A 24,058-nucleotide genomic window follows, 5' to 3' on the forward strand; every position below is an offset into this window, starting at 1 on the left:
CAATAGAATCAATGAAAGTGTTTGAATATATCTATCAAAGGTATGTGTGTGTGTGTGAGAGAGAGAGAGAGAGAGAGAGAGAGAGATATTGGAAGAACTAACTAAATAGACATAGTTCTCTAGGACATGCTAAATCATTTAAGATGGCCTCCCATAAATAACTTAAATAAATGAACAATAGAATCAATGAAAGTGTTTGAATATATCTATCAAAGGTATGTGTGTGTGTGTGTTAGAGAGAGAGAGAGAGAGAGATTGGAAGAAATGACTGAAAAGGTTAATGACTAGCATTGGCTTTTGAAGTTCAAGATCTAGCATTAAAGAGATCAACGATGACTTAGAGGATCACCAGTTCAAACCATCGTTATCTTATTTCCAAAGCATAAAAAATTCAACCAAACACTAAGGCCTTTGTCATGAGCAACCAAAAAACCCAACCAAACACTAAGGCTTTTGCTAATTAGCAAGCCAAAAAGGTGGAAAGGCTATGCTCGTAGGGTAGAAGGGCTAGTAGCGAGACGGGCACCAATATAAGCACTAAACATCCCCCAAAAGAAGCACAAAAGTGCTTGAGTTGTTGGCTTACGAGAGATGATGTGGGCTCCTTCTGTTTAAATCTGGTTTGTGAGCGTCGCTATAATGGCCTGTTGCTGTCTCTAATGTCTTGATGACCTCTTTATGCATTGAATATCATGCCAACTTGTCATGGATTCTATGTGTGACAGTAGCCTCGAAGCCACCTATATTGTTTGAAAGCCCGCGTCACTGCGCATCCCTTGTGCCCCTTGCAACCCAAAATCGTCCATGGATTTTGAAGATCTACTCTGTGCAAGTTAAACATCTCGCTACTATCCCTTGTACCCTATGGGTAAACACCCCACCACCCATCTTGGCATGGGGTATAACACAATCAAATGCAAATCTTGTGCAAGAAGTTTCTTGCGCGTGAACAAGGGCTCCAATTAGGCGTTATCACTGTTATAATTTGTCCGGTTTTCAGGTGGGATTCGGGCCTTTTTCAAAACTTTGAACGAGGCAATTGCTTCTGACACAGCCCAATTCCATTGTTTTTCCCTCTCTCTCTCTCTCTCTCTCTCCCGCAAACACACACAAGGAGCACACCGACTGCTGCGCAGAGCTATGGCAGATCAAGAGCTTCCATCCTCTTCCCGCCCCTCGCGAGCTCCACCCCCCTCATCAAATACAGACCTTCTACACACCATAGCGCAGCTTCGAGAGCAGCGAGCTTCCTCCTCATTGCAGAACAAAGCGGTAGCTGCAGCCGACTATCGCCAGGGGCAAGGATCGCTCTCATCTCAAGCCAGCTCTTCAGGTACATTTTCCTCATTTGTGAGGTTATTCACTGGTTTCTCCTGTTATTTTGAGTTTTAGGACTCGCACCTATCTCGAAATTGTCTCTGCATCGCTCAAATGCAGAGCTTTATCCGGTGGGTTGCGGGTCTTTCTACCCTTCTGCTACAAGGGGAGTAGGAGCTAGGCCAATATAAAACATTTCGTGTGGGTAACCTTCTTATCCCCGTATCATAATCATTTGTCCAATGACCAAGGATGTTCCAATGTGTGCGCACGGTTAAATGGCCAGGCGATTTTATAGGGCGAGCTCATTCGATATATTTTTCTTGTGGGTGCCATGGTACTTGGCTGTTTGCACTTCAAGAACAGAAGTAAGAAAAGAGAAATGATATACCTGCAGAAGCCAAACTGGCATATGACATGGACGCAAATAATCTAGAGGATTGTATCTTGCAATAACATACAACTAACCAAAGGCAAAGGAGTGACAGTGAGGCCTAATGTCTTAGCACTGTGGGAGTGGCAACAGTAGGTACAACTGCCATGCATCAACTAGGAAGGCTGAGTGTGTACTTAGGCCCAGGGGCCAGAACATCATGCAGGGCGATGGCCAGTGTTACCAGAGTGACACTTGGACATAGATTGTTTTTTGTTCTTACTACTGCTATACCTTAGTATGCACATCGTAATGGTATTTTAGTAAGAAGTAAGAGCCTGAAAGTATTCAAGCTGCACAGCGCCCATGTGAGATGCTACCATGTTTTTATTTTCAGAAACGCTTTCCAAACTACAATGGAGTCGTCACTTCAGTAAAGCATTTTCCCTGAGAAAATCCTGATTTTTCTCAAATCACATCCTGACCTTGCAGACATTTGTTACTGTTGAGATGCACAATGGACATCATTAGCAAGTTGCACTGTTTGACAAACATAGGCAACAAAAGAAATCAAAACTTTACGGACATCTGGTCTGCTGAAAAAACGAACTATCTGAACTTCATAGACCCCTTTGTAGATAATCGGGTAGTCTGTCATAAGTCTTAAGGTGCAGTTGCATTGTCTTCAAACAAACAGAGAATCTGCTGAAGCTTTCATGTATCTTCAGGCATGCTGTAAATCACATCTGTTTAAGGTATATCTGTTGGAGTACTGGTTTGTAGCTTTGACATAGTGTATTCATCTAGCAGGTAGGCGCAGATTGTGTAAAGTACGCTCAAATGAAGTTCATAGGGATTCTCCTGTTGGCAATTTGTATGATGATCTTGAGGATTGGCACGAGGAGGAAGTCTTAGAGAACCCCGGTTCTGCAGATTTGGCTAACAGCTTGGATAAACTTTCAATCACAACTGATCATAGTAGAGAAGCAAGCGATGATGCGAAATCTAGTGAACAAAAGCCAAGGCCAAAGATAATGGACAGTTTAGCTTTTCTGAATGAAGTCAGGAAGCTGTCTGCTAGTGAGAAAGCCAATCGCCGTGTGACGGTTGTAGGTGATGACGCAGAGAGTCTGCATGTAAAGAAGGGTTCTGACATATCAAATCTGCACGACACAAAGAGAGATGATCGTACTGACATGCTATTGCTGAATAAGCCTAGCCTCGTGCCAAAACTTCATGGAGGCTTTGCCAGCAAGTCGATAAAAGCTGAGGTCTGTTGGGACCTTGAGGATGAAAAGGAAAACTCAGGAGGGGAGGCTGTTACATTTGTGCACAATAAACTTGTCTTTAAATTACCCAAAAAAATTGCGAACATATTATACCCGCATCAGCATGAGGGGATCAAGTGGTTGTGGGGGCTTCATGTCAAAGGAATGGGAGGTATTTTGGGTGATGATATGGGCCTCGGAAAAACTATGCAGGTAACTGAAGTTCAACTTTAGCAAATTGCATGCTGTGGGGTTATCGGAATGCTCATGGACATAACTATTTTACAGATTGCCTCATTCTTTGTTGGACTGTTTGCATCGGATCTAATCAAGCATGCACTAATTGTGGCCCCCAAGACGTTGATTGCGCATTGGTCTAAGGAGCTTTCTTTTGTTGGCTTGGCACGGAAGACTAAAGAGTATTAGTTTGCTCTTTTAGTTTTTAGATAGATCTGAATGTTGTGTTTGTAACAGACTAATTGAAAGAAGAAGTTGACCGCAGCTACTCTGGGACGTCTGCTAGTCAACGACAACATGCCCTTCAACATGTTCTACAGGTGATGCAATAAGCTTGATTAACATTTTAGAATATTAATGTTAAGCATTAACGCATGCACCACTTTATGTGTTTTATGAACAGTTAGGTGGCATATTGTTGACGACATATGATGTGGTGCGCAATAATTGGCAAGCTTTGCGAGGAGACTTTCATGGAAGAGATGGGTTTGGTGACACAAGTGAGGACATAATAACATGGGACTATATGGTGCTTGATGAGGTACTCTTGCTCCATGATAATCATGTATGATATGATATTCCAAGTTAGATTTTCTGAATACTAGCCCACTCTGTGCACATGATACTTGGATAACTTCGTAGTTTTATTCGCTTTATGCACGATGCCAATGCTCATATCTTTTTGCATTTTTTAGTCGTTGGTGCTTATCTTTATAACACAGCATGCACATCACACTACTCGTTCATATGCAGAAAATCTATAAATCAAACTGTTGCTCTAATACGCAAGTTTAGTGTGAAGGTTAATTTCAAATTATGTAATATCTTCAAAGCTGACAAATGAAGAACAGCCCAAGAGATGATTGCACATGCATCTGTGTTGTTTAGATGGTATGTGCAGTGGGAGTATGTTTGCCCCAACAACCTTGGGGCATGTATTGAGTCTCCTTCATACGTGCGATGCTGTGACCTTGTGTGGTTACATTGCCATCGATTGAATTAATCAAGCATGATTACATAGCCATCTAGTCAATCAATCATGCTGTGACCTTGTGTGGTTACATTGCCATCGATTCAATCAATCAAGCATGATTTCTTTCTTTCTCTCTCAATAATTTGTGATTCCATCACCACATTCCCCAGGGCCCTCAGAAGGAACATACATCCCCCATTTGTCTCTTAGGCTGACTTCGGCCTCTAATAGAAGTAAAAAGATCTTGCTTTCTTACTTTCTTTCTCTCTCTCTCAATCATTCGTGATTTCATCACTGCATCCCCTAGGGCCCTAAGAAGGAACATACATCCCCCTTTTTTGTATTTTTCATGGTGTACAGCTCCTCATGGGAGTATAATGATACACCTGTTCTTAATCTCATGCCTCATGTTGCTGAAGAGCCTTGGGACTGTAGCTAATCTCATCTTTTTATGTGCCAACTATGGCACATTCCCAGACTGGAAGGTATAAATGGTTGTATTGATTATGCCTATAGGCTGACTTCGGCCATTAAAGAACGATATTACAACTTTCTTTTCTGGGTTTGTGAATGATGCCTTAGTTTTTGTAAGTTTGTAATGATTGCAGTAGCCCCCTATCTGGCTCGGAGAATTTTATTTTTGCCCAGGATCTTATTCTAATCTGTGTGATCGATCATGAATGGGACTGTTTAATAGTAGATTTGTTGCACTGAACCTCAGATGTACGAAATTGATTGATGGTCAAGATGTCTCATGTCGAGTTTCTTGAGCATTTTTTCCTTCCAAGGCGTATAAAAAGAGTGACGAGTCGTTCTAACTATTCACTAGCTGCACAGAACGTGGGAGTTTTGATCATTCACGTTGGTCCTTGAAATGTTTGCTTGAATGTTCAATTGGTTCTTACATTTGCAGCAAGGGCATATCCTTGCCTAAATCTTACAGCTTCGGGCTCCGTCTAATGGTTACATACAACTATTTTTGCAAGCATAAGTGAATGGAGAACGAACTCACCTTTCAGCAAAAATTGAAACAGGCTTACCGTCCAATCTCCAACACTTATATCCCATTTGACCAGCACTGAATTGTGAGTCGAGCTGCCAGGTTCTAGAGTCTAAACTGTGGTTAGATATGTTCACACCTAGTGGCCAAAGCTGTAGGCACCCATACATGGCGTCTATGGATGTAACAATGGGGCAGCACTATGGGCACACCATGCAACTGCTTGACATTCATTTGTCCAGATCATGAGTGGCACAGTTATCTGGGATTTTATGACCTCAGCAGTGGCAGCTAATAGCTTTACTCTAACCTGGTTTCAAGCACCCTTGTGCTTCGTGTGACAGGGAACCTAACAAACCCTGTCTCTCCATAGAGTGGTCTTGCCAGCTGTTTCAATCCTTGGAAAACTTTTGGGAAGTCTAAAAACTGTGAATCAAGGAACACTGATTGGCAGCTCAGTTTATTTTACAAATTAGTTATGGTGGCCCTCCAACTTGAAGCTCAATCTTGGTAGAGATCGTAGTACCATTTTAGCTTAAAAACAAAATATCTTGCAGCTCTTGTTCACCAATCACAGAGGAAACTTTAGGTTTTTGAGTGTCTGAGGGGCCCCACTTATTTCATCCGACACGCCAGATGCATAAGAAGTCCTGTCAACTTTCAGGAGTTTTTCAGACGTTTTAGGCAGGTTATTGTCCGAGCACTTTTATAATTAGGAGCATTTGGCATTTCTTAAATTTATGATTTTCTACAAGTTCAAGTGTGGTATATAGTCAACCTTTGGTTTGGTATTTTCTTCTTTCCAGGGACACTTGATTAAAAATCCTTCCACTCAAAGAGCAAAGAGTCTCAAGGAGATTCCTTGTGCACATCGTATTGTACTTAGTGGCACTCCCATCCAAAACAATCTTAGGGTATGATTTTTTGAAAGGGTTTTCTGGTTTTATTTTGACTTGTCTCATATGTTTTGTTTGCTAACCATCATTGATACTAGAGCATGATGATTGGTACCTTTCTGATGCAGGAAATGTGGGCTTTATTTGACTTTTGCTGCCCAGAACTTCTTGGAGATAGAAAAGAGTAAGCTTGAGATTTTAAAATGTACTTTAGAGGTGCCTGTCCGCCTTCCCTTCAACCTCTATTCCTTTGTTTTGTTTGGATTTTGGGCGTGAGGGGTTTCAAATGTAGGGACAGTAAGAAAAGGGTCTTTATGTGATTCTCTAGATCGTGGAACTTTTAATTGCTACATTGTAATTGAAGCCTTACTATGCTGCAGAAAATAATTGGTAATAGTTGTAGATGGTTTTTGTGGTTGTCAACTCATTTGGGTATGTCCATAGTAACTTTTTGATGTGCACATTCTTTGTAGGTTCAAAGCTCGATATGAGGACTTCATTTTGAGTGCAAACAGCAAGGATTCTACTGATAGGCAGAAAAGGGCAGGGTCTGCTGTTGCTCAGGTGCTCCATCATTTGATTTAGATGCCAAGGAATTTAGTCCCTAGTTTTGTAAAGTGTGAGGTATATATTAGTCTCAATAATCCCCACTACATCCAAATTGGGGCATATCTGGCTTTATTCAAGCAATGCACAAAAGGATTGAAGTACATGCTTCAATAGGGAAGAGTAGGAATCTTTGGTAGGAGCCACTGCATACCTTGAGGAGGCCAACTGTTCCTGCCTTGGCTGAAGAAGGTTGCCTGTCAAATTACTTAATGTCCCTTTTGCAGTATAAAGGGAGCACATGCACCATCAGTTACCCACATTCTTGGGCGCCCCAGCAAGATCTCCCTAGCGTTTTTGCAGGAGAACACTCCTTCTCCAAGCGCCCTCTTTGCCTTGGCATTTGAGCCACTTGCTGCCCCATCCTTGCGGCAACATTCGCCTCCACTTCCAGCTTGTGTTAACGCCATATCTGCTGTGTTTTCAGCATCTCAGATCTATGTTTTTGCAGCCAGCATTCAGCCCTTGTATCCTCTCACATTCACCTTGAGCCCAATAAGAAAGTGCATCAAATTAGCCCAGGAGGCGCTTCATTTTGAAGAGTTACCATGGTACATCATCCATTTGAGTTGATTTGAGTCTTGCATTGAGGTATTGCATTGGTGTACATTTCATCTACGTGATCTAAAAAAAATACCACATTGGTAACGGTGTCGGGGGCCCTTGAGAGGGTTAGTTGGGACCTCATAGAGCGTCTTTCTCCTCTCTCTACATCCCTACCTCATCTCTATGACACTCTCACCTACATCCTCATCACATAATACATCAGCTCAAAACATATGGGGAGGGGTACAATCACATCACATGAGGGCTAATGAGGTGCACAGTGGGGAAAGTAGACAATGGTGATCATCCCATGAACTCTCCCATAGGTCTCTGCAGTATGGCCTCAATGTCCTCCATGGTCAGCTCTCGTGGGGGTGGGGGGGCTAGATGTTGCTTAGTACCCTCCGATGACCTCGTCTACGATGTGAATATCCTCGCATCCTCGGGCGTCGTGAGTGGCCAAGCTGGATGGCTCGATCAAGAATTGAGAGAGAAGGAGAGAAAAAACACTAGGCTTTGGAGCTCCTTCTCTTCTACTGCATCTTGCGTGAGAATTGAGCCCAAGGGTTACTTTTATATGAGTAGAGTCACCTAGTGTGTAGAAATGATGACTTTGCTGATTGTTGACTTATAACTGACTTCTACCACCAATTTCTGCTGCTTACTTAGGCGTTAAGTCTTTTTGTGGAACCAGGAGTGCCAAGTGTCATAGTTGGGTCTACACCAAATGCACTTGCAACCACATACTTGACAAGACCTGCACATGCTTGCACACATCATTCTTGTGATCCTGGTGGGTATGAGAACATGAATGCACATCTACGTTGCTGATTACCCATTGTGCCTCATAACCATTTTTGCAAAGACGGTTATGCAAGCGTTTTAACTAATCTTATGGAATTGGTTGAGCATGCTGTCACAAATTGATGACGTGGTAGACCTTATAAGTTGGTCCAACTTATGGGCATTAGCCAAGGCAGGGCCAAGGGACACAAAGGACAAAAATTGATTGGTTGCTGGCTGTACAGACGCCGCAAATTGCGTTGGCTAGTGACGTGGCAAAGCGTACAAATTTCCTTGATTTGCATTGACAGCGCTGACGTGGTAGAGTTGTACGGATTTTCGAGAAAAGCGTTGGCAGCTTTTGGGCTTATTGCTTTTGAGTAGAAGCTTTTGAGTTATTGCTTTTGGGGCTACTATGCTTTTGGCATCCCTTTGTAAGAATAAAGGAACCCAAGGGCCTCACTCTGTAGAGCATCTGGACGCAGAGTCTAAGAGTTGAGGATCCGCGGGAGTTGTACTTTGCTCAAAGATTAATGCAAAAAGAAATACTGAAAGGGGCGCTAGTCTTTGGGGCCAATCTCTCTTGGCACGGAACTACGTCGGGCCGTGTCAACTCAATTTAAGTGATTTGATATGGTGAAGTGTTTTAAGTACTCTCTCTCTCTCTCTCTCTCTCTCTCTCCGGTATTACGACAGATTCTAGACTTGGGGTGCCCAAGTTTGTTATAGTGGTATCAGAGCACTTTTGATTTCTCTTCTATCAAGAAATCCAATCCCTTTTCTCGTGACACACATGGATGCAGGTAAGAATCAAACGATTCCACCTGTCACCTCGAAAACGAGAGGCGGTATGGAAGATTCGAGTGGATTAGTTGAACACGAGTTCGGGCCACCTCTGCCTACGTACTATCAACTCATGGAGATGCAATGTCAGCAGCAGGTTGATGAGTGCGCAAAGCAGATGCTCCAGTTTGCCAAGGATCGACATTATGCCAAATATTTGACCCATCACCCTATGGATGAACTGTACACTCATTGGTAAAGGGCCATTGAGTCACCGATAAAACCGTCAATCAAGAAACCTCCTACTCCAAGGATGTTCACTGAAGAAGAACTCAATGATGTTGAAAAAACCCGAATTAATCAACTTCTAGATGCGAAGAAGCCATCGAAGAAGCAATTGAAGAAGTGCAACAAGGGGATTGACTGACTACCTTGGTTACTTGGGCCGTCAATCTTCTTTTGCATCTGTACGAAAATAGAAGAAGCATACGTTTCGAAGGACTACCGAGTTCTTCTTCTTCATCTTCTGACAATTCTTCTAGCTTTTCCTCTTCCGACTCAAGTGAGGAGGACAGAAAGGGCAAGAAGCGAAGCAAGAATCAAAGTTTTGGAAAGAACAAGAAAAAGGCAAAGAAGATCAAATTCCGACCCATTTTTTACAGGTCTATTGAGGAGTCATCCTTTGACAGTTTGGACTCCGATGATCACATGTTTTATGCAAAGAAGAAACACTTTTATAGAGCCAACCACTATGATTTTCTCAAAGAAGAGCAAAAAGACTAAGAAACTTAAAGAGGGTCGACAATCAATGAAATCTGAATCCTTTTCTGTATTCCGAGATGCTCCCAAGGCTTTGGCTTTCATTCAGCAGTTTGATATGGCATTCTCTGGAGGGCACTACTCAAGAGCACTCCAAGATCAAGAGGGAAGCATCGTTCTTGAAGGGAAATGCACGAACATGGTGGTCCAATATTCGTTTGAGGAGAGAAGCCTCGACTAAGTGGATAAAGTTCAAAAGGCTCTTTATTACTTCTTGGTTGACTCGAGAGTATGAACGGGATGTGAGAACCGCCTGGAAACATCTTCGGATGACCAAGGGTGACACTTTGGACGCTTACCATGAAAGATTTTGGGATTCTTTTTCACCAACCTCTTCTTTTAAGGTCACTTTCAAGGAGCAGATTGAGCGGCTTTGCTGTGGACTTCCCAAAGAGATTCGGTATTAGTGTGATTGTCGTCTTTGTACAAGTGCTAGATGTGTCTTATCTAGTGCGTTGGTACTTAGAGTCAGTGTCTATTGAATTGGTTTATGGCCTTTGTTTGTTTTGCAGGCGTAATCGAGGGTGATTACCATTCTTTCAAGAGGAGGCTATGTCACAAACTGATGACATGGCATACCTTATAAGTTGTTCCAACTTATGGACATTAGTCGAGGTGGGGTCAAGGGACACAAAGGACAAAGAAATTGATTGGCGGTTGGCTGTACAAACGTCGCAAATTGTGTTGGTTGCTAACATGGCAGAGCGTTTGGATTTCTGTGATTTGCACTGACAACACTGACGTGGCACAACTAAACGGATTTTCGAGAAAAACGTTGGTAGCTTTTGGGCTTATTGCTTTTGAGTTACTGCTTTTGGGGCTTTGCTTTTGGCATACCTTTGTAAGAATAAAAGGAACCCAAGGGTCTCACTCTGTAGAGCATCTGGACGCAGAGTCTGAGAGTTGAGGAGCCGCGACAGTTGTACTTTGCTCAAAGTTTGATACAAAAAGAAATACCAAAATGGGCGCTAGTCTTTGGGGCCAATCTCTCTTGGCATGGAACTATGCCGGGCCGTGTCGACTCAATTTAACTGTATTTGATTCAGCGAAGTGTTTTAAGTGAATCTCTCTCTCTCTCTCTCTCTCTCTCTCTCTCTCTCTTGCCGCGGCAGATTCTAGACTTGGGGTGCTTAAGTTTGTTACACATGCAAGGCTCACAAGGGTGCAAGAAGTCTTGCAGACATGCTCACAAAGGTGTTAATACAAGTTTCCCTAGGGGTTCCTAGTCTAAGGTTTGGCTATTAGTTCTAGTAGCATGTTCACGTGGCACATCGAGTCCCTGTGCATATGACATTCTTGGTTTGTAGAAGAACAATGAAAGGGATGTAATAGGAATAAGTCTACATGGGCGTAATAGCCCTAGATAGGAGTGCTAAAAAACTTGCCTTTTTTTTAGTTAACCTAAATCTTGTACAATATGGATCCCTACATACATACAGATCCTACCTTGCCACAGTAACCTTGGTCACCTAGCACTCCATAGTTGTGTTTTTCGACCAGGAGTTGAGAGGGGGTATTAGGGTTTGCTACCTCTCGCAGATCGTGGTAGGGCTGCTAGTGCCCGCATATGAGGGGCTGATGGGGCTGATCACAGGAAGTGAGGGTTGTTTTGATGTCACAAACTGGTGACGTGGCAGGTCTTCGGACACACACACCATGCGGCAAGCAATGCCACGTGGCAGCATGCCCTGGAAAACGTGCCGTCAGGCTGACGTGGCAGTACGTAGGGACCTTTGTAATTTCTGCTGACATGTCGACGTGGCAGTGTACGGTTTTTCGGAAATTACGATGTTTCCATTGATTGGCTGAATTAGCGCTGGCAAGCTTTTGGGACAGTTTGCTTTATTTTTAAAATCTTTTGAGTTAAACTTTTTGGGCTCTGCTTTTGGTCATCCCTTGTAAGAATAAATAAGCCTCAGGGACTCACTTCTCTTCTCTGGGCATTCGGACGCAGAGATTGAGAGTGAGCACCCGTGGGCTCTTGTACTTTGCACACAGATTAACATAAAAAGAAATACCGAAAAGGGCGCCAATCTTTGGGGCCAATACCTCTTGGCACGGAACTACGTTGGGCCGTGTCGTTTTTTGTGAACTGTTTTGAAGTGAATCTTTGCTGTGTCGTGATAGAATCTTGACTTGGGGTGTCCAAGTTTGTTACAGTGGTATCAAAGTGCTACCTATTTCTCTTCTACCAAGAAATCCGATCCTTTTCTCGTGACACTTCTGGATTCCAACAAGAACCAATCGACTTCTTCTGCATCTGTTGATGCGGGAGGAGATCACGAAGAAGATTCAACTGAATTAACAGAGGAAGAGTTCACCTCGACTTACTCAGTATGAACTTCAAGAGATGGAACGTTGACAATTGGTTGACGAGTGCTTCGTGAGATGGAACGTCGACAATTGGTTGACGAGTGCACGAAGCAGATGATTAAATTTGCGAAGGGCCTTCACTTAGCAATTTTTTTTTCTTAGCAATCCATTGCTGAAGTGCACACCCAATGGCAGAAAGCCACAAAACCATCCATCAAATCGGCAATCAAGAAACCTCCTTTCCGAGGATGTTTACAGAACAAAACTACAACAGGTGGTCCAGACGTAGCTCATTTAGCTTTTGGACACCCAAAATAAATCCAAAGAGCAAGCGAAAAAGCGCAAGAAGGGGACTGACTACCTTGGTTATTAGGGCCGTTAATCTTCTTTTGCATTTGCAAGAAAGCAGAAGAAGCGTGCACGCTTTGAAGGACTACCTAGTTCTCCTTCTTCTTCTTCTTCTTCGTTTGATAGTTCTTCTAGCTCTTCGGATTTGAGCAAGGAAGATTGAAAAGGCAAAAAGTGAAGCAAAAAGCAAAGCTTCGAAAAGGGCAAGAAAAAGGCAAAGAAATTCAGATTTTGCCCAGTTTTTGATAGCTCTATAGAGGAGTCATCCTCTGACAGTTCGGATTTTGATGACCATATCTTTTATGCAAAGAAGAAGCACTTTTACAGAGCAACCAATATGACTTCCTCGAAGACAAAAGCAAGAAAGCAAAAGAATTCAAGGAAGGTGGAAAATCCATAAACTTTGAATCCTTTTCTGAGTTTCGAGATGCAGGGCTTTGCTCTTCATTCAACAGTTTGACATAGCCTTCTTTGGAGGGCATTGCTCAGAGCACTCCAAGATTAGGAGAGCTGTATCTTTTCTTAAAGGCAATGCTCGAACATGGTGGTCCACTCTTCTTCTCAAGAAGGAAGCTGCAGTCAAGTGGTTGAAATTCAAAAGGCTCTTTATTTCTTCTTGGCTGACTCGCGAGTACAAACGGGATGTACGAACCACTTGGAACCATCTACGGATGACCAAGGGAGATTCTCTAGACGCTTATTGCGAGAGGTTTTGGGACTCTTTTCTACCAATCTCTTCATTTAATGTCTCTTTTAAGTAACAGATTGAGCGGTTTTGCTGCGGACTCCCTACAGAGATCTGAGACTACTGCCTTGAACAAAAGTCAAATTCTATTCAAGAATTAATGGGTCATGCGAAACAGGGTTTCCCGATACATTCGGGAAATTTGACTTACCCCACTGATGAGATCTTGACTCAGAGAACTCGATAGACCTCCAACGATGAAAGGAGAAAGAGAAAGCTCTCAAGACAAGAAGGATAAGGATAAGGATACACGACCCCGATTGACTCTTCGAGAAAGAGCGAACTACATCAAAGAAGGGAAGTGTTTTGGTTGTGAGGAACAAGGACACATCTTCGAAAAGTGCTCAAAAAGGCCGGGCAAGAACAGATTGAAGACATGCTAGAGAGTTCGAGAGCAGCAGAGGAACGTGGTAGAAAAGGCAAGATGAAAGCAGGTATGGTACCAGATTGCATGGGTACTAACCCAAGCCTGATTGATGAAAGTACAAAACTTTGATGAGCTTGGGGCAAAGTGAAAGATCGAGAAGCCTTGATTTTCTGTGATGGAGGAGCCAAGGCAAACTTTATTTCACCTGAATTGGCGGCACGGCTCGAGATTACACCCGACAGGATGGGACCACCAGCAATGTAAGGTGCAGGCGGAAGTGAATTTTGAACTTTGCTCAAGATGAGTGCTCCGAATTGTGCTCAAGGGTTCCTTTTACTTACGGAAGGGAGAGCCTTCCGTTCTTTAGTGAGAGAGTGCAAATGATCACAAACAAAGTGAATGACATTGTGAATGAAGGTGGAGAGAGAGAGAGAGAGAGAGAGAGAGAGAGAGAGAGAGAGAGAGAGAGAGAGAGAGAGAGAGAGAGAGAGAGAGAGAGAGAGAGAGAGAGAGAGAGAAGATGAAATGAAATGAAATGTAATGTTATATTAACGTCTTCAAAAGGCCAGAATGACCTATGAGACCAAACTGATACAAAAATGGTCAATCTGTTACAATGTCTGGGTACCTTAGTACCAAAGTACTAAGTGTGAAAGTGTGAAAATAAATGTGAAAAACTAAATACAAAGTATTAAATAAACTTCTTAGGAGCATTCTTGGTGTTTGGTTAGAATGCTTCTAATCCTTTGTTGTAGTCTCCTCCGGTGGAGTGTGCTTCTGCATCTCGGTCGTCGTCGTCTTGATTTCCTAAGCTCAATCGCCCTGTCAATGAGGGTGCCTTTGGTATGAATGTGGGTACTCCTTTGTGCTGGCTGCTGGCCTCTTGCTTCTCCTTCCACTCTTGCTTCTCTCGATCCGAAGAAACTTGTGATCTACCTCTGAGGCTGTGGTGCTCTTTGTCTTCTCATTAGATTATCCCTGTGCTGATGTAGTTCCAATAGGTACAGGCCTAAGCATCTTTGATCCTGGTATTGCATGACTCTATCTAGAGGTCCAAAGCCTTCTTTAAATAGGCAATGGAAACGCCCACGTATCTCATAGTATACGGTGCAATGGCATATGTAGTGTAATTTTTTCTCCGGCTCCATTCCGCATAACTTGCAAATTTTGCTCTCAGGTGGGATTCCCCTAAATCTGCCAAATTCAATTTCTAGCTGGTGTGAGGATGTACGAATCTGACCAATAGCACATCTCAAACCATGAGACAAGTGAATATCCATGTAGCTCGGGCGAATCACAAATCCATCTTCAGGTAGCTGTAGGAAGTTTTCTTTGTAGTCGGTCATCTTCGTGTCCAATTCTTGTGTAGGTCTACCCATGTCCTCTTAGTATCCAACTGTATAAGATCCTGATGGATGATTTTATTAATCTCCGTTCGTGTAATTGCTAGTGATGGAGCCGCAAGAGAGTATTAGAAGGGGTGTAATCTTTCCATACTGAACCCGTGTCTCTGAAACCACAAGGACAGTTGCGCATACCAGCATGATGTATCCCCTTTCATTGCTAATTGTCGAGAGGATTCGAGGGCCAGTCTAGTATATCGGCAATTATTTGTATCCCACAAACCATGTATAAAGGACATTGATCTGGTAAGAGCTTCAATTTCTATCGGAGGGGCAGCTAGTTCCGCTCGGGTAATCGCGTGTGGTACGAAGGCCTTGGCTCTAATCATTCGGGAAGTCATAGATACCAAAGGTCTCTCCATTGACTTCGAATGATCCTGATCCACAGATGGTCCCCAAATTTGGACCCCATAAAGCATAGCCGAAGCCACCACAGTATCAAAGAGCCAAAGTTTTGTTTGTGGTTCTTGAAACTGCACTTGTGAACACATCCTCTCCAACCCTCCCAAGGCTGCAGAGGCTCTGGACAATCTAGCATGCGCTCCTTTCTTAAGAGTAAACTTCGGTCCTGCAAATACCACACCAAGGTATGTGTATGCATCTGTGTACTCTACTGTATCCTGGCCATATGCAAATGTAGGTGCCGATCTCCTAACCCACTGCGGTGTGGTGTTAAACACCATAACTTTGGTTTTACCCAAGTTTACCGACAGGCCACTGTCCTCCGTGAATTTATGTAATGCATCTAGCTGCCTCTGCATTCCATCTGGTGATTCTGCTATCAATACAATATCATCTGCATACAACAACAAAGGGATCCATGATCATGCAAGTTGAGCACCTCTGTCACCCTCTCTATCAATGTAATCTGATACCTCATCTATGTACATACCAAATAAAGTAGGGGACAGTGGGTATCCCTACTTTACTCCAACGGTGGAATGAACAATGTGGGAATCCCCTTCTGGAGTACGTACATAACCAGTTACTGACCCGTATAAGGCCATGATCCCCCAAATAATCTCTTTGGGGACCCCTAACTCTTGCATCCTGCGCATCAATCTGGCCCTCGGTACTGTATCAAAAGCTTTCCGAAAATCCACAAAGCAACAATACATCCTTCTTCCACTTGCTCTTCCTTCCTCAATAATGGCTCTGAGAGTAAAAATATGATTTAAAGTGGAATATTTACCTCTTGAATCCAGCTTGTCCTGTTGTCCTTATGCCCTCATTCTCTGCCCATCTACTCAATTTTTGTTCAAGAATGGATGCGTGCAGTCGGGTCAATGTGTGACCTACCATAATGGTACGGTAGTTCCCGGGTATCATAGGATCCCTTGACTTGAAAATAGGTACGATAGTAGATAATTTACAAGATTCAGGTAATCCTTCACACATGACCCGATTAAACAAACGAGCAAGGACTTCTGAAAGTAGATCCCTGGCATGGATTTGATGTTCTACTACTAAACCATCATGATCATATGCTCTTCTTGTCTTCATCTTATCAATGGCTTTTTTCACCATTTCCGTAGTAAAGAAAGTACTAGTAGCAGGGCATGCCTCTAGCGGATCTGATAATGCAGGCTGTCCAGAGACCATATATAATGATGTACATATTGATCCCAAATCTCAGGAGATGTAATCATCGGAGGCGGTGAGTGCTCGTGAAATAAATGCAAGGCCTCATGTGAGTCTTGCTCAAGAAGAGCTGATATAAATCCTTCTCCAGTTTGGCTAAAAATGCCTTTTCTTGCGATGTACTATATGCCGAAGAGCAATCCGAGACTGCCTATATGTGATGATCCCAAGTGCAAGCTCTTTCTGGACCTGGGTTCTCGTCTCTCTGCATTCCTCGTCATACCAACTGTTTTGAGGCGTGTTCCCAGATCCTCTCTTCTGATCAGGTTGAGTATGTGGGTATGCCTCTTGTGCTGCTCCATGTAGTATCTCTGTTAACTGAGAAGTAATCTCCTCTAAAGTATATACTGGCTCGGCTGCCCACATCCTATCATAGATCTTTTCCACATAGACTGAATCAGTCTCTGGCGTGAAAGTATATCTTGTGTGTGTCTTCTTCCTTTGTACTTGAGAGGCATTGTATTAGAAGGAGATTGATAAGGTCAAGAGAGCATGATCCATTGCAATCCCAACCGGTCTGGGTCCCACCTTAAAGTCCTCCATACTAGAAATAAAGCTTGGTGAAGTCATGACATAATCCACTGTACAGGCCCCATGCCTGTACGGGAAGCATGTGAATCCCCCAGATAAAGGGAAATTCTTAGACCATTAAGTATGGCCAAACCATGTATAGTTGCCATCTCCATGAGATGTCTCCCATATTCAGTGTGTTCTTTATCCTGTGAGGTTCTAGTAAGCCCCCTCTGTGATAAATCCACTTCTTTGAGCATTTCCTTAGAAGTATCATAGAATATTGCTTGAGAGTTGGCCGTTCTGGCATTAAAGTCTCCTAAGAGAACGATGTCTCCATCTCTAGAGAACTCCCATATGTCATTATTCAATATGGAGAAAGGGGACTGTCCTTTAGGTGAGGAGTAGACTGATGTACTTGGAGGGAAGTAGCATATAGCGATATATAGAAATCTACATGTCTCGGCTCTCATTCTCACCCACATATACCTTGCTTGCTCATCTTTCCCGATAATCTGTAGTAGTGGTTTCAGCTCCTCTTTAAATAAGACTGCTACTGCTCTTGAACCCCGGCTACCCCGTAGAGATCTCTTGTCTGGTCAACCAGCTGTTGCCCATAAATAACCCTTCACATGTGGCATAAGCTGTCCTGGTAGCTGGTGTGTCTCTGAGTAGAAAACTATGTCTCTGTTCCTAAAGCTGTCTTCAAAGGCACCTACATCTAGCCTATATGATCCATTACAATTCCATGCTGCTATCCGGAGCGTCGCCCCATAGGTCTCGCATCGTCATGATGAGCGCTTTTCCAGAACCACTACTTTCCCTCTATAAAAGGCGATTTTCCCCTTTTCTCTTGCTGCCCTGATCTTTGGCATCAACTCTTGCATGTGTGCCACTTGTGCCAATGTAAGGTCATCTTTCAGGAAAATACCGGTTTTCTTAAGAGTTGGCCTCTTCTTTAGAAATTCTTTTCTTATTTCTATATTCGGGAAGCGGAGAATAGGTGCCCTATCCTTTTCCCTTCTCATCGATTCCTTTCTTGCCCACTCTCCATGCACTTGTGTGAGTAGGCTCTGTGATGCCCATGCGTTGTAGCAGTTCCTTCACTTCTTCATCTACATTCTCTTTGTCTTTGACTCCTGTGACCCGCACATGCAAAGCCCGATTCTTCCTTTTCTGCTCTTCCTCAATGGTCATATTGATAATGGTGGAGGTAGGTGCGGTCTCGGGCATCTGGGCCTTCCCTTTCTTCGCATCCTCGATCCATTTCTCTGCTTCATCAACCTTTTCTTGTGTCTTAAAAAGACGTTCCGCCCTTGAAGATGCCGTTTTTGATTTCTGTTCATCTCCTTCCCGTAGAGCTTTCATATGATCCTTCATGTCCTCGAGCTCCTTCAACACCGAAGGTTGGTCGTCTCCCTTCTCCTTAGTTGCAGATTTGCAAGCCGCAAGTTCTCCTTTTAGCTCCTCGATTATTGCATCTTTTCCCCCCATGTGCTTTTCTATATTTGTTCTCCATGCTTCAAAACTTGCTACTGCCTCATCAAGTTTCTTTTGCATAATGCATTTTGTTACATTTACTTCGGCCTTGATTAGGTTTCGTAATTCCGTTTTCAAGATCTGAATTTCCTCATTTTGTATCCCCCGGATCTCTCTCCTTAGTTCTCTCATCATGTCTCCATACATGGAGTTCTTGTAGCTCTCAGCGCTCGCGTGTATTTCCTTCCTGATGTCATCCCTCATATAGTTTAGCTCTTATTTGAGCATCACCTGGACCTTCTTCATCATTAGCTCATCCTTTATCTTGGAGGTTTTCCCAACTCGTAAGGATCTTGGTGATAGTACAGTATCTCTGTTTCTCTGTTTAAATGTAGCTGTTGTTTTTTTTTTGGTGGTGTAGCTATCTACACCCGGCCCTTCCCCTTCGGTAGGTGGATCCATCAAACCCAAGCCACAAATGTGGCGACCCCTGCTACAAGCTGATGGAGAATGGAGATCGTCGTAGACTCTTCAGGCTGACACGACACTGCTTGAGCCTTTATTTTGTAAGGAGAACTAGCGACTTGCGGCTTTATTTTGTAAGGAGAACTAGCGACTCTGTGCCCTCTTGTGCGCCCCTTCTGTTGCCTGCCCACGCTATGCTGGCCTGTGCACCGCCCCAAAACACCTGTTTATCTGCGCACAGCAGCTAAAGTTGCTACTCCTTCACGCGCGAGAGATTCTCCAAAAGGCGCGTCAGTTGCTGGAGTTTGTTGGGGGGGGAGAGAGAGAGAGAGAGAGAGAGAGAGAGAGAGAGAGAGAGAGAGAGAGAGAGAGAGAGAGAGAGAGAGAGAGAGAGAGAGAGAGAGAGAGAGAGAGAGAGAGAAAAGAATACAACACCATACGGTTGTCAAACCCTCCTCCAAGAACCCTCTCTATGGCGAGAGAGGTCTATGCTATTGATTGCACAAATCTGGTACAATGGTCTAGATGCAATGGTCTTGCTGACGATGTCGACGACGAGACGGGCTGAAATCCGAAAACGCTAGGGGCTGAAATCTGCAAATCTGCTAACTCTTGAATTCTGACACTGTGTCGGCGAGGACGGCGATGGCGACGACGCGACGACAATGCATTGAAAATGCAGATGTTGAAATCTGTGGACAACGGGCTGAATTTGAAAACGTTGGCAGATCTGACGGTTCGGTGAGGATGTGTTGCGGGTAGGTGAGATCTGCGAGGCTAGGGGCTGATCTTGCGGTGTCTAAATGAAAGTGGACCTACGTCCATAGCCGAAGTTGGAGCATTGAAGCAGACACAGATCACTTTGTGTCGCTTTCGACACGGCCCAAAGAAGCAAGCATTGTAGATCTTCATGAAGTTCAAGTATCGCACAACCCATGCATCAGAGTGAGCCAGCGAAGAGTCCTTCCCAGGATTCCAGACGTTGTTGGCGCTCTCCCTCGACGGCATAGAGTTTGGTACCAGTACCTCACTTTGAAAAGGAGGGGATGTCACATGTACATCTAACCCTATGGCATGTGGACAAGCTACTTCAGGTCTAGGGTTCGGGTCAACTTAGGAAGTGTTTTGGCACCTTTGTGAGTATGTGCGCAAGCAGTGCATGTCCAGACACTTAGAGTAGTTGCATATCCTCTGGTTGCACACAACATGATCATCAACATGATAGTCAATACCCATCATGAGCATTTTACAGTGCACAGAACCCATTTTCCCTATTTTATCCATTTTCACTTATTATTAATAAGTGACTTTGTTGGGAAACTGGGTAGGGCAACTTTACTAAGCTGGTATATATAAAAACCTAGCGCTAGCACTTTTTGACAGAAGAGGCAACAGAAGTCCACCAACTTACAGTACACCTTCTCAGTAAGATCGACAGGTGACCTAGCGTTTCCAACCAACAGCAGATCAAGACCGACGTTTTTGGCTACAATTTCAACCTAGCGTTTTCAACAGCACCAAACCAGCCATGGCATTTTGCAGATTGCAGATCAAGCCTGGCACTTTCTTTGCAGATTGCAGATCAAGCCTAGCGTTTTGCAAATTGCAACTTTGCTAAGCTGGTATATATAAAAACCTAGCGCTAGCACTTTCTGGCAGAAGAGACAACAGAAATCCACCAACTTACAATGCACCTTCTCAACAAGATCGACAGGTGACCTAACAACAAATCAAGACCATCGTTTTTGGCTACAATTTCAGCCTAGCGTTTACAGCAGCATCAGATCAGCCCTCGCGTTTTGCAGATTGCAGATCAGGCCTAGCGTTTTTGCACCTTGCAAATTGCTCTAGCGTTTTGCAGTTTCCCGGCGACAGATCAGTCCCTAGCATCAGTCGAGGAGGAAAATTCTTGAAACCATGTCCAACACAAAATCATAAACATAGCTATTCCATGTAGAATGACTGGAAAAATACTATGCTTCCTAAATGACTGTGCATGCAATTGAGATGAACTAAGTGACGGAGTGTCAAACCGTTCACCAAATTCACGCAAAAAGTGATCGAATCTTGACTTTTCGGCCTAAACCTATCAACTGTTGCAAATCACAATGAAAATGTTGATGCTTGATGGACAATCTTTCTTGTGCTCTTTCTGAGACCGTGTCATGCCAAGGAAGAGACATGGAATGTGAATGCCTATGCAAACTTTTCTTCTTTTGTTGAGAGATCCGCATACATCCGTGCTCATTCATGAATGAATCATGTGCATTGTACAATACGGCATGCCTATAAAAAGGGAACACGTAAAGACGGTGGCAAAAATACAAGATACCGTCACGAATGAAACACTCGAACAATGCGTGCTGACTAATCATGCGAACACACAATACTTCCTGAGTGGGTTCTTTGGACCTCGGCTCGAGAGCCAAGATCGGTTCTTCTTGATTGATCGTATCTGCAATGAGGTTAGCTTCCCTAGAAAAATCATTATCCAAACCATCATTCGTGTGAACAATCACATCTCTATTATGAAAAAAATGTGTGTCGTGCAATGGAAAAGGAATGACTGAGAGAGTCTCCTTTCTTGGTTCATTTCCATGTTCCGTTTCATGCGTCTTCTTGTTCTTTGTCATGCAACAAATCATGCTTCTCTAGAATGAAACTACGTGTATTATCCTCGTCCAAAACATGAGAGTGAGAGATTATTGACATAGATAGAATCTTAGTGTCACATTGAAGAACCACGAGAGGTGCTCCTTCAATTGCGAGATTGAGAGTGTTTTCTTTCCAACAAACTTGTGGATTATGACCTTTAAACCACTTAATGCCAAAAATCACATCGTATCCTAAGAGAGGAGAAATCACAAACTTACGACGAAAACAGTCATTTTGAATGGACACTGTCACATGAGGACATTCATGCGTAAATGAAGAGTGCATGCCAGGAGCAAACCCAGAGACCGCAATGGGATCAATGGATCGAGCTTCTAGACGTGCGCTCTTCACGACAGAGTCATAGTCACATCATGCATACTACCAGAATCAAAGAAGACCACAATGCGTTGACCATTCACATAACCATAACAATGCATAAGAGATGCATCGACATGATCGTGAGAAACTTGGGACACATTAGTGTGCTCTCTGATTGCATTAATAGAAGATGTGAATTCTTTGGATTCCTTTGTGGGTGCTTTAGGTTCGTTCGTAGGACAATCTCGTCTTATGTGACCCTTAATGTGACATCGATAACATCTTCTTTCTTTAGAATAAATGACTTGTTGTTATGTATCCTCCTTTAATTCCTTGTGCGGCTTTTTCATATGGTGTGAGCTTAGATATAGCATGTGTGTTAGCGTTACCCTTAGATTCATTGTGAGAGTTCTTTTTCGAAGGGCTAGAGGAAGATTGGCTAGAAGAGTTATCGCTCTTACCATTTTTACCATCTTGACCGTTCTGTGGGTTCTGAGGAGTCTGAGAGGTACTGTGAGAAGCCTTGTTCTCCTTAGACTTTCCTTTGTTATGCTTCATCTCCTGTGTGAGAGCAATCGCTACCGCCTTGTTGAGATCTATTGGATCGAGTACTTTGACATCAAACTTGATATATTTGTATTCCATAAAGGAATGCCTCTTTGCGCTCATCATCCGATTTGTGTAATTGGGTGCAAAGCTATAAAACACGATTAGAGAAAGACATAACTGGCATGTCATTTTGCTTGAGATTGTGCCAATCGTCTTTCAACCGTGCTAGGTACTAAGGTTGCATAAACGGCGCTTGAGCTTGTCTTGGAAGTTGGCCCAATTGAAGGAAAGGGGCGTGCCTTCTTCGGCTTCCTCTAGGTGCGCGGTCAACTGTGCCTCTTGCCATGCGTGGTACCAATTAATGGCATCACCGGCAGGGTACATGGCTGTCGTCAAAACCTTGCTATTTCCTGTTTTCTTAGTTGTCGCAAAGTATGCATGAAATTGATGCAACCAAGAATGAATAATAGTAGCATCCATCTAACCGTCATACTTATTGAATGTCAACTTCTTAGTGACGGGGTTGTTGGACTCCGAATCTTTGCTTGTGCTACCAGATGAACTACCAACATCTTTGACTGGCTCGGGCTTCGAGGTGAGTACCTGTAGGACCAACTCTTGCATGCGTTGATCTCTCTGTGCCTCATGCTCTACTCTAAGGCCGCTCGTCTTTCTTCGGCCGCCAAGCACGCTTGCTTTCGCTCACGCGCCAAGGCTACCCTTCTTTCTTTGGCCGCCAAGTGCGTTTGCTTGCTCTCACGCTCCAAGGCTAACCGTCTTTCTTCGTGCTCGCGATCCAATTCTGCCTTTCTTTCCTCTGCCGCCAAGCGCTCTTGATCACCCTCGCGATCCAAGGTGGTGCGTTGCGCCTCTTGTTGTAGCATCATGTCCATCATCGTCTTGACCAAAGCCTCCATAGGATTTGGTGCAAACCGTGGCATAGATGGGGAAGGGGGAGGGTTGGAAAAATCTCTTGGTGGGGAAAATTATTCTTCACCATCTCCATGCTCATCACCTTTATGCAAAGTATCCATTCCGCTTCGGGTGATGACCATACACTGAGATCTTGGGTACTTAAGTTCGCGAGGAACTTGGGGTCTTGAGGTTCTTGAGTTCTTTCTTTAGCTTGCAATGTGTGTTAGAGAAGGCTTTTCTCTTACTCAAGCTCGACGCTTCCCTTTGGGCGCACCCCTTGGCGGCCTTGCGCTTACACCAAGGTTGCTTTTTCCCACCTCACGTCGATTGATTGGTTGCTAAGTGCACGTCCGCTCTCAATGAGTGAAAAGAGGAACAAGGGGAGGCTGGACAAGCCCTTCTTTCTTGGGTTACCTGTCACTCTTAAAAAACACGATTAGTAATCGACGCGCCCAAGTGGATTTGGGTTAAGTGCGACCGCAACATGCCAAAGTGAATGTAAGGTGCAGCGGAAGTGAATGTTGAACTTTGCTCAAGATGAGTGCTCCGAATTGTGCTCAAGGGTTTCGTTAGTGAGAGAGTGCAAATGATCACAAACATAGTGAATGACATTGTGAATGAAGGTGCAGAGAGAGAGAGAGAGAGAGAGAGAGAGAGAGAGAGAGAGAGAGAGAGAGAGAGAGAGAGAGAGATGATATGATATGATATATTAACGTCTTCAAAAGGCCAAAATGACCTATGAGACCAGC

General features: G+C 43.7%; 1 protein-coding gene across 2 annotated transcripts in view; it reads left to right on the forward strand.

Moving 5' to 3' along the window:
• The first annotated feature begins 1,015 nt into the window (after window positions 1-1,015).
• Window positions 1,016-24,058, forward strand: part of CHR24 (chromatin remodeling 24) — a 37,561-nt gene continuing 14,518 nt past the window's right edge. The window contains exons 1-8 of one of the 2 annotated variants that reach the window (XM_086507145.1): window positions 1,016-1,333; window positions 2,498-3,171; window positions 3,247-3,377; window positions 3,461-3,515; window positions 3,599-3,736; window positions 5,975-6,082; window positions 6,193-6,248; window positions 6,538-6,628. In XM_086507145.1, coding sequence (XP_086363271.1) covers window positions 1,141-1,333; window positions 2,498-3,171; window positions 3,247-3,377; window positions 3,461-3,515; window positions 3,599-3,736; window positions 5,975-6,082; window positions 6,193-6,248; window positions 6,538-6,628 — 1,446 coding nt within the window. In that variant the 5' untranslated portion in view covers window positions 1,016-1,140. The remainder of the gene's footprint in view (window positions 1,334-2,497; window positions 3,172-3,246; window positions 3,378-3,460; window positions 3,516-3,598; window positions 3,737-5,974; window positions 6,083-6,192; window positions 6,249-6,537; window positions 6,629-24,058) is intronic. The other variant, XM_086507146.1, reaches the window with a different exon arrangement.

This window comes from Adiantum capillus-veneris, chromosome 30 (genome assembly GCF_014529385.1).
Source record: "Adiantum capillus-veneris isolate H3 chromosome 30, ASM1452938v2, whole genome shotgun sequence".
NCBI classification, from domain to species: domain Eukaryota; kingdom Viridiplantae; phylum Streptophyta; class Polypodiopsida; order Polypodiales; family Pteridaceae; genus Adiantum; species Adiantum capillus-veneris.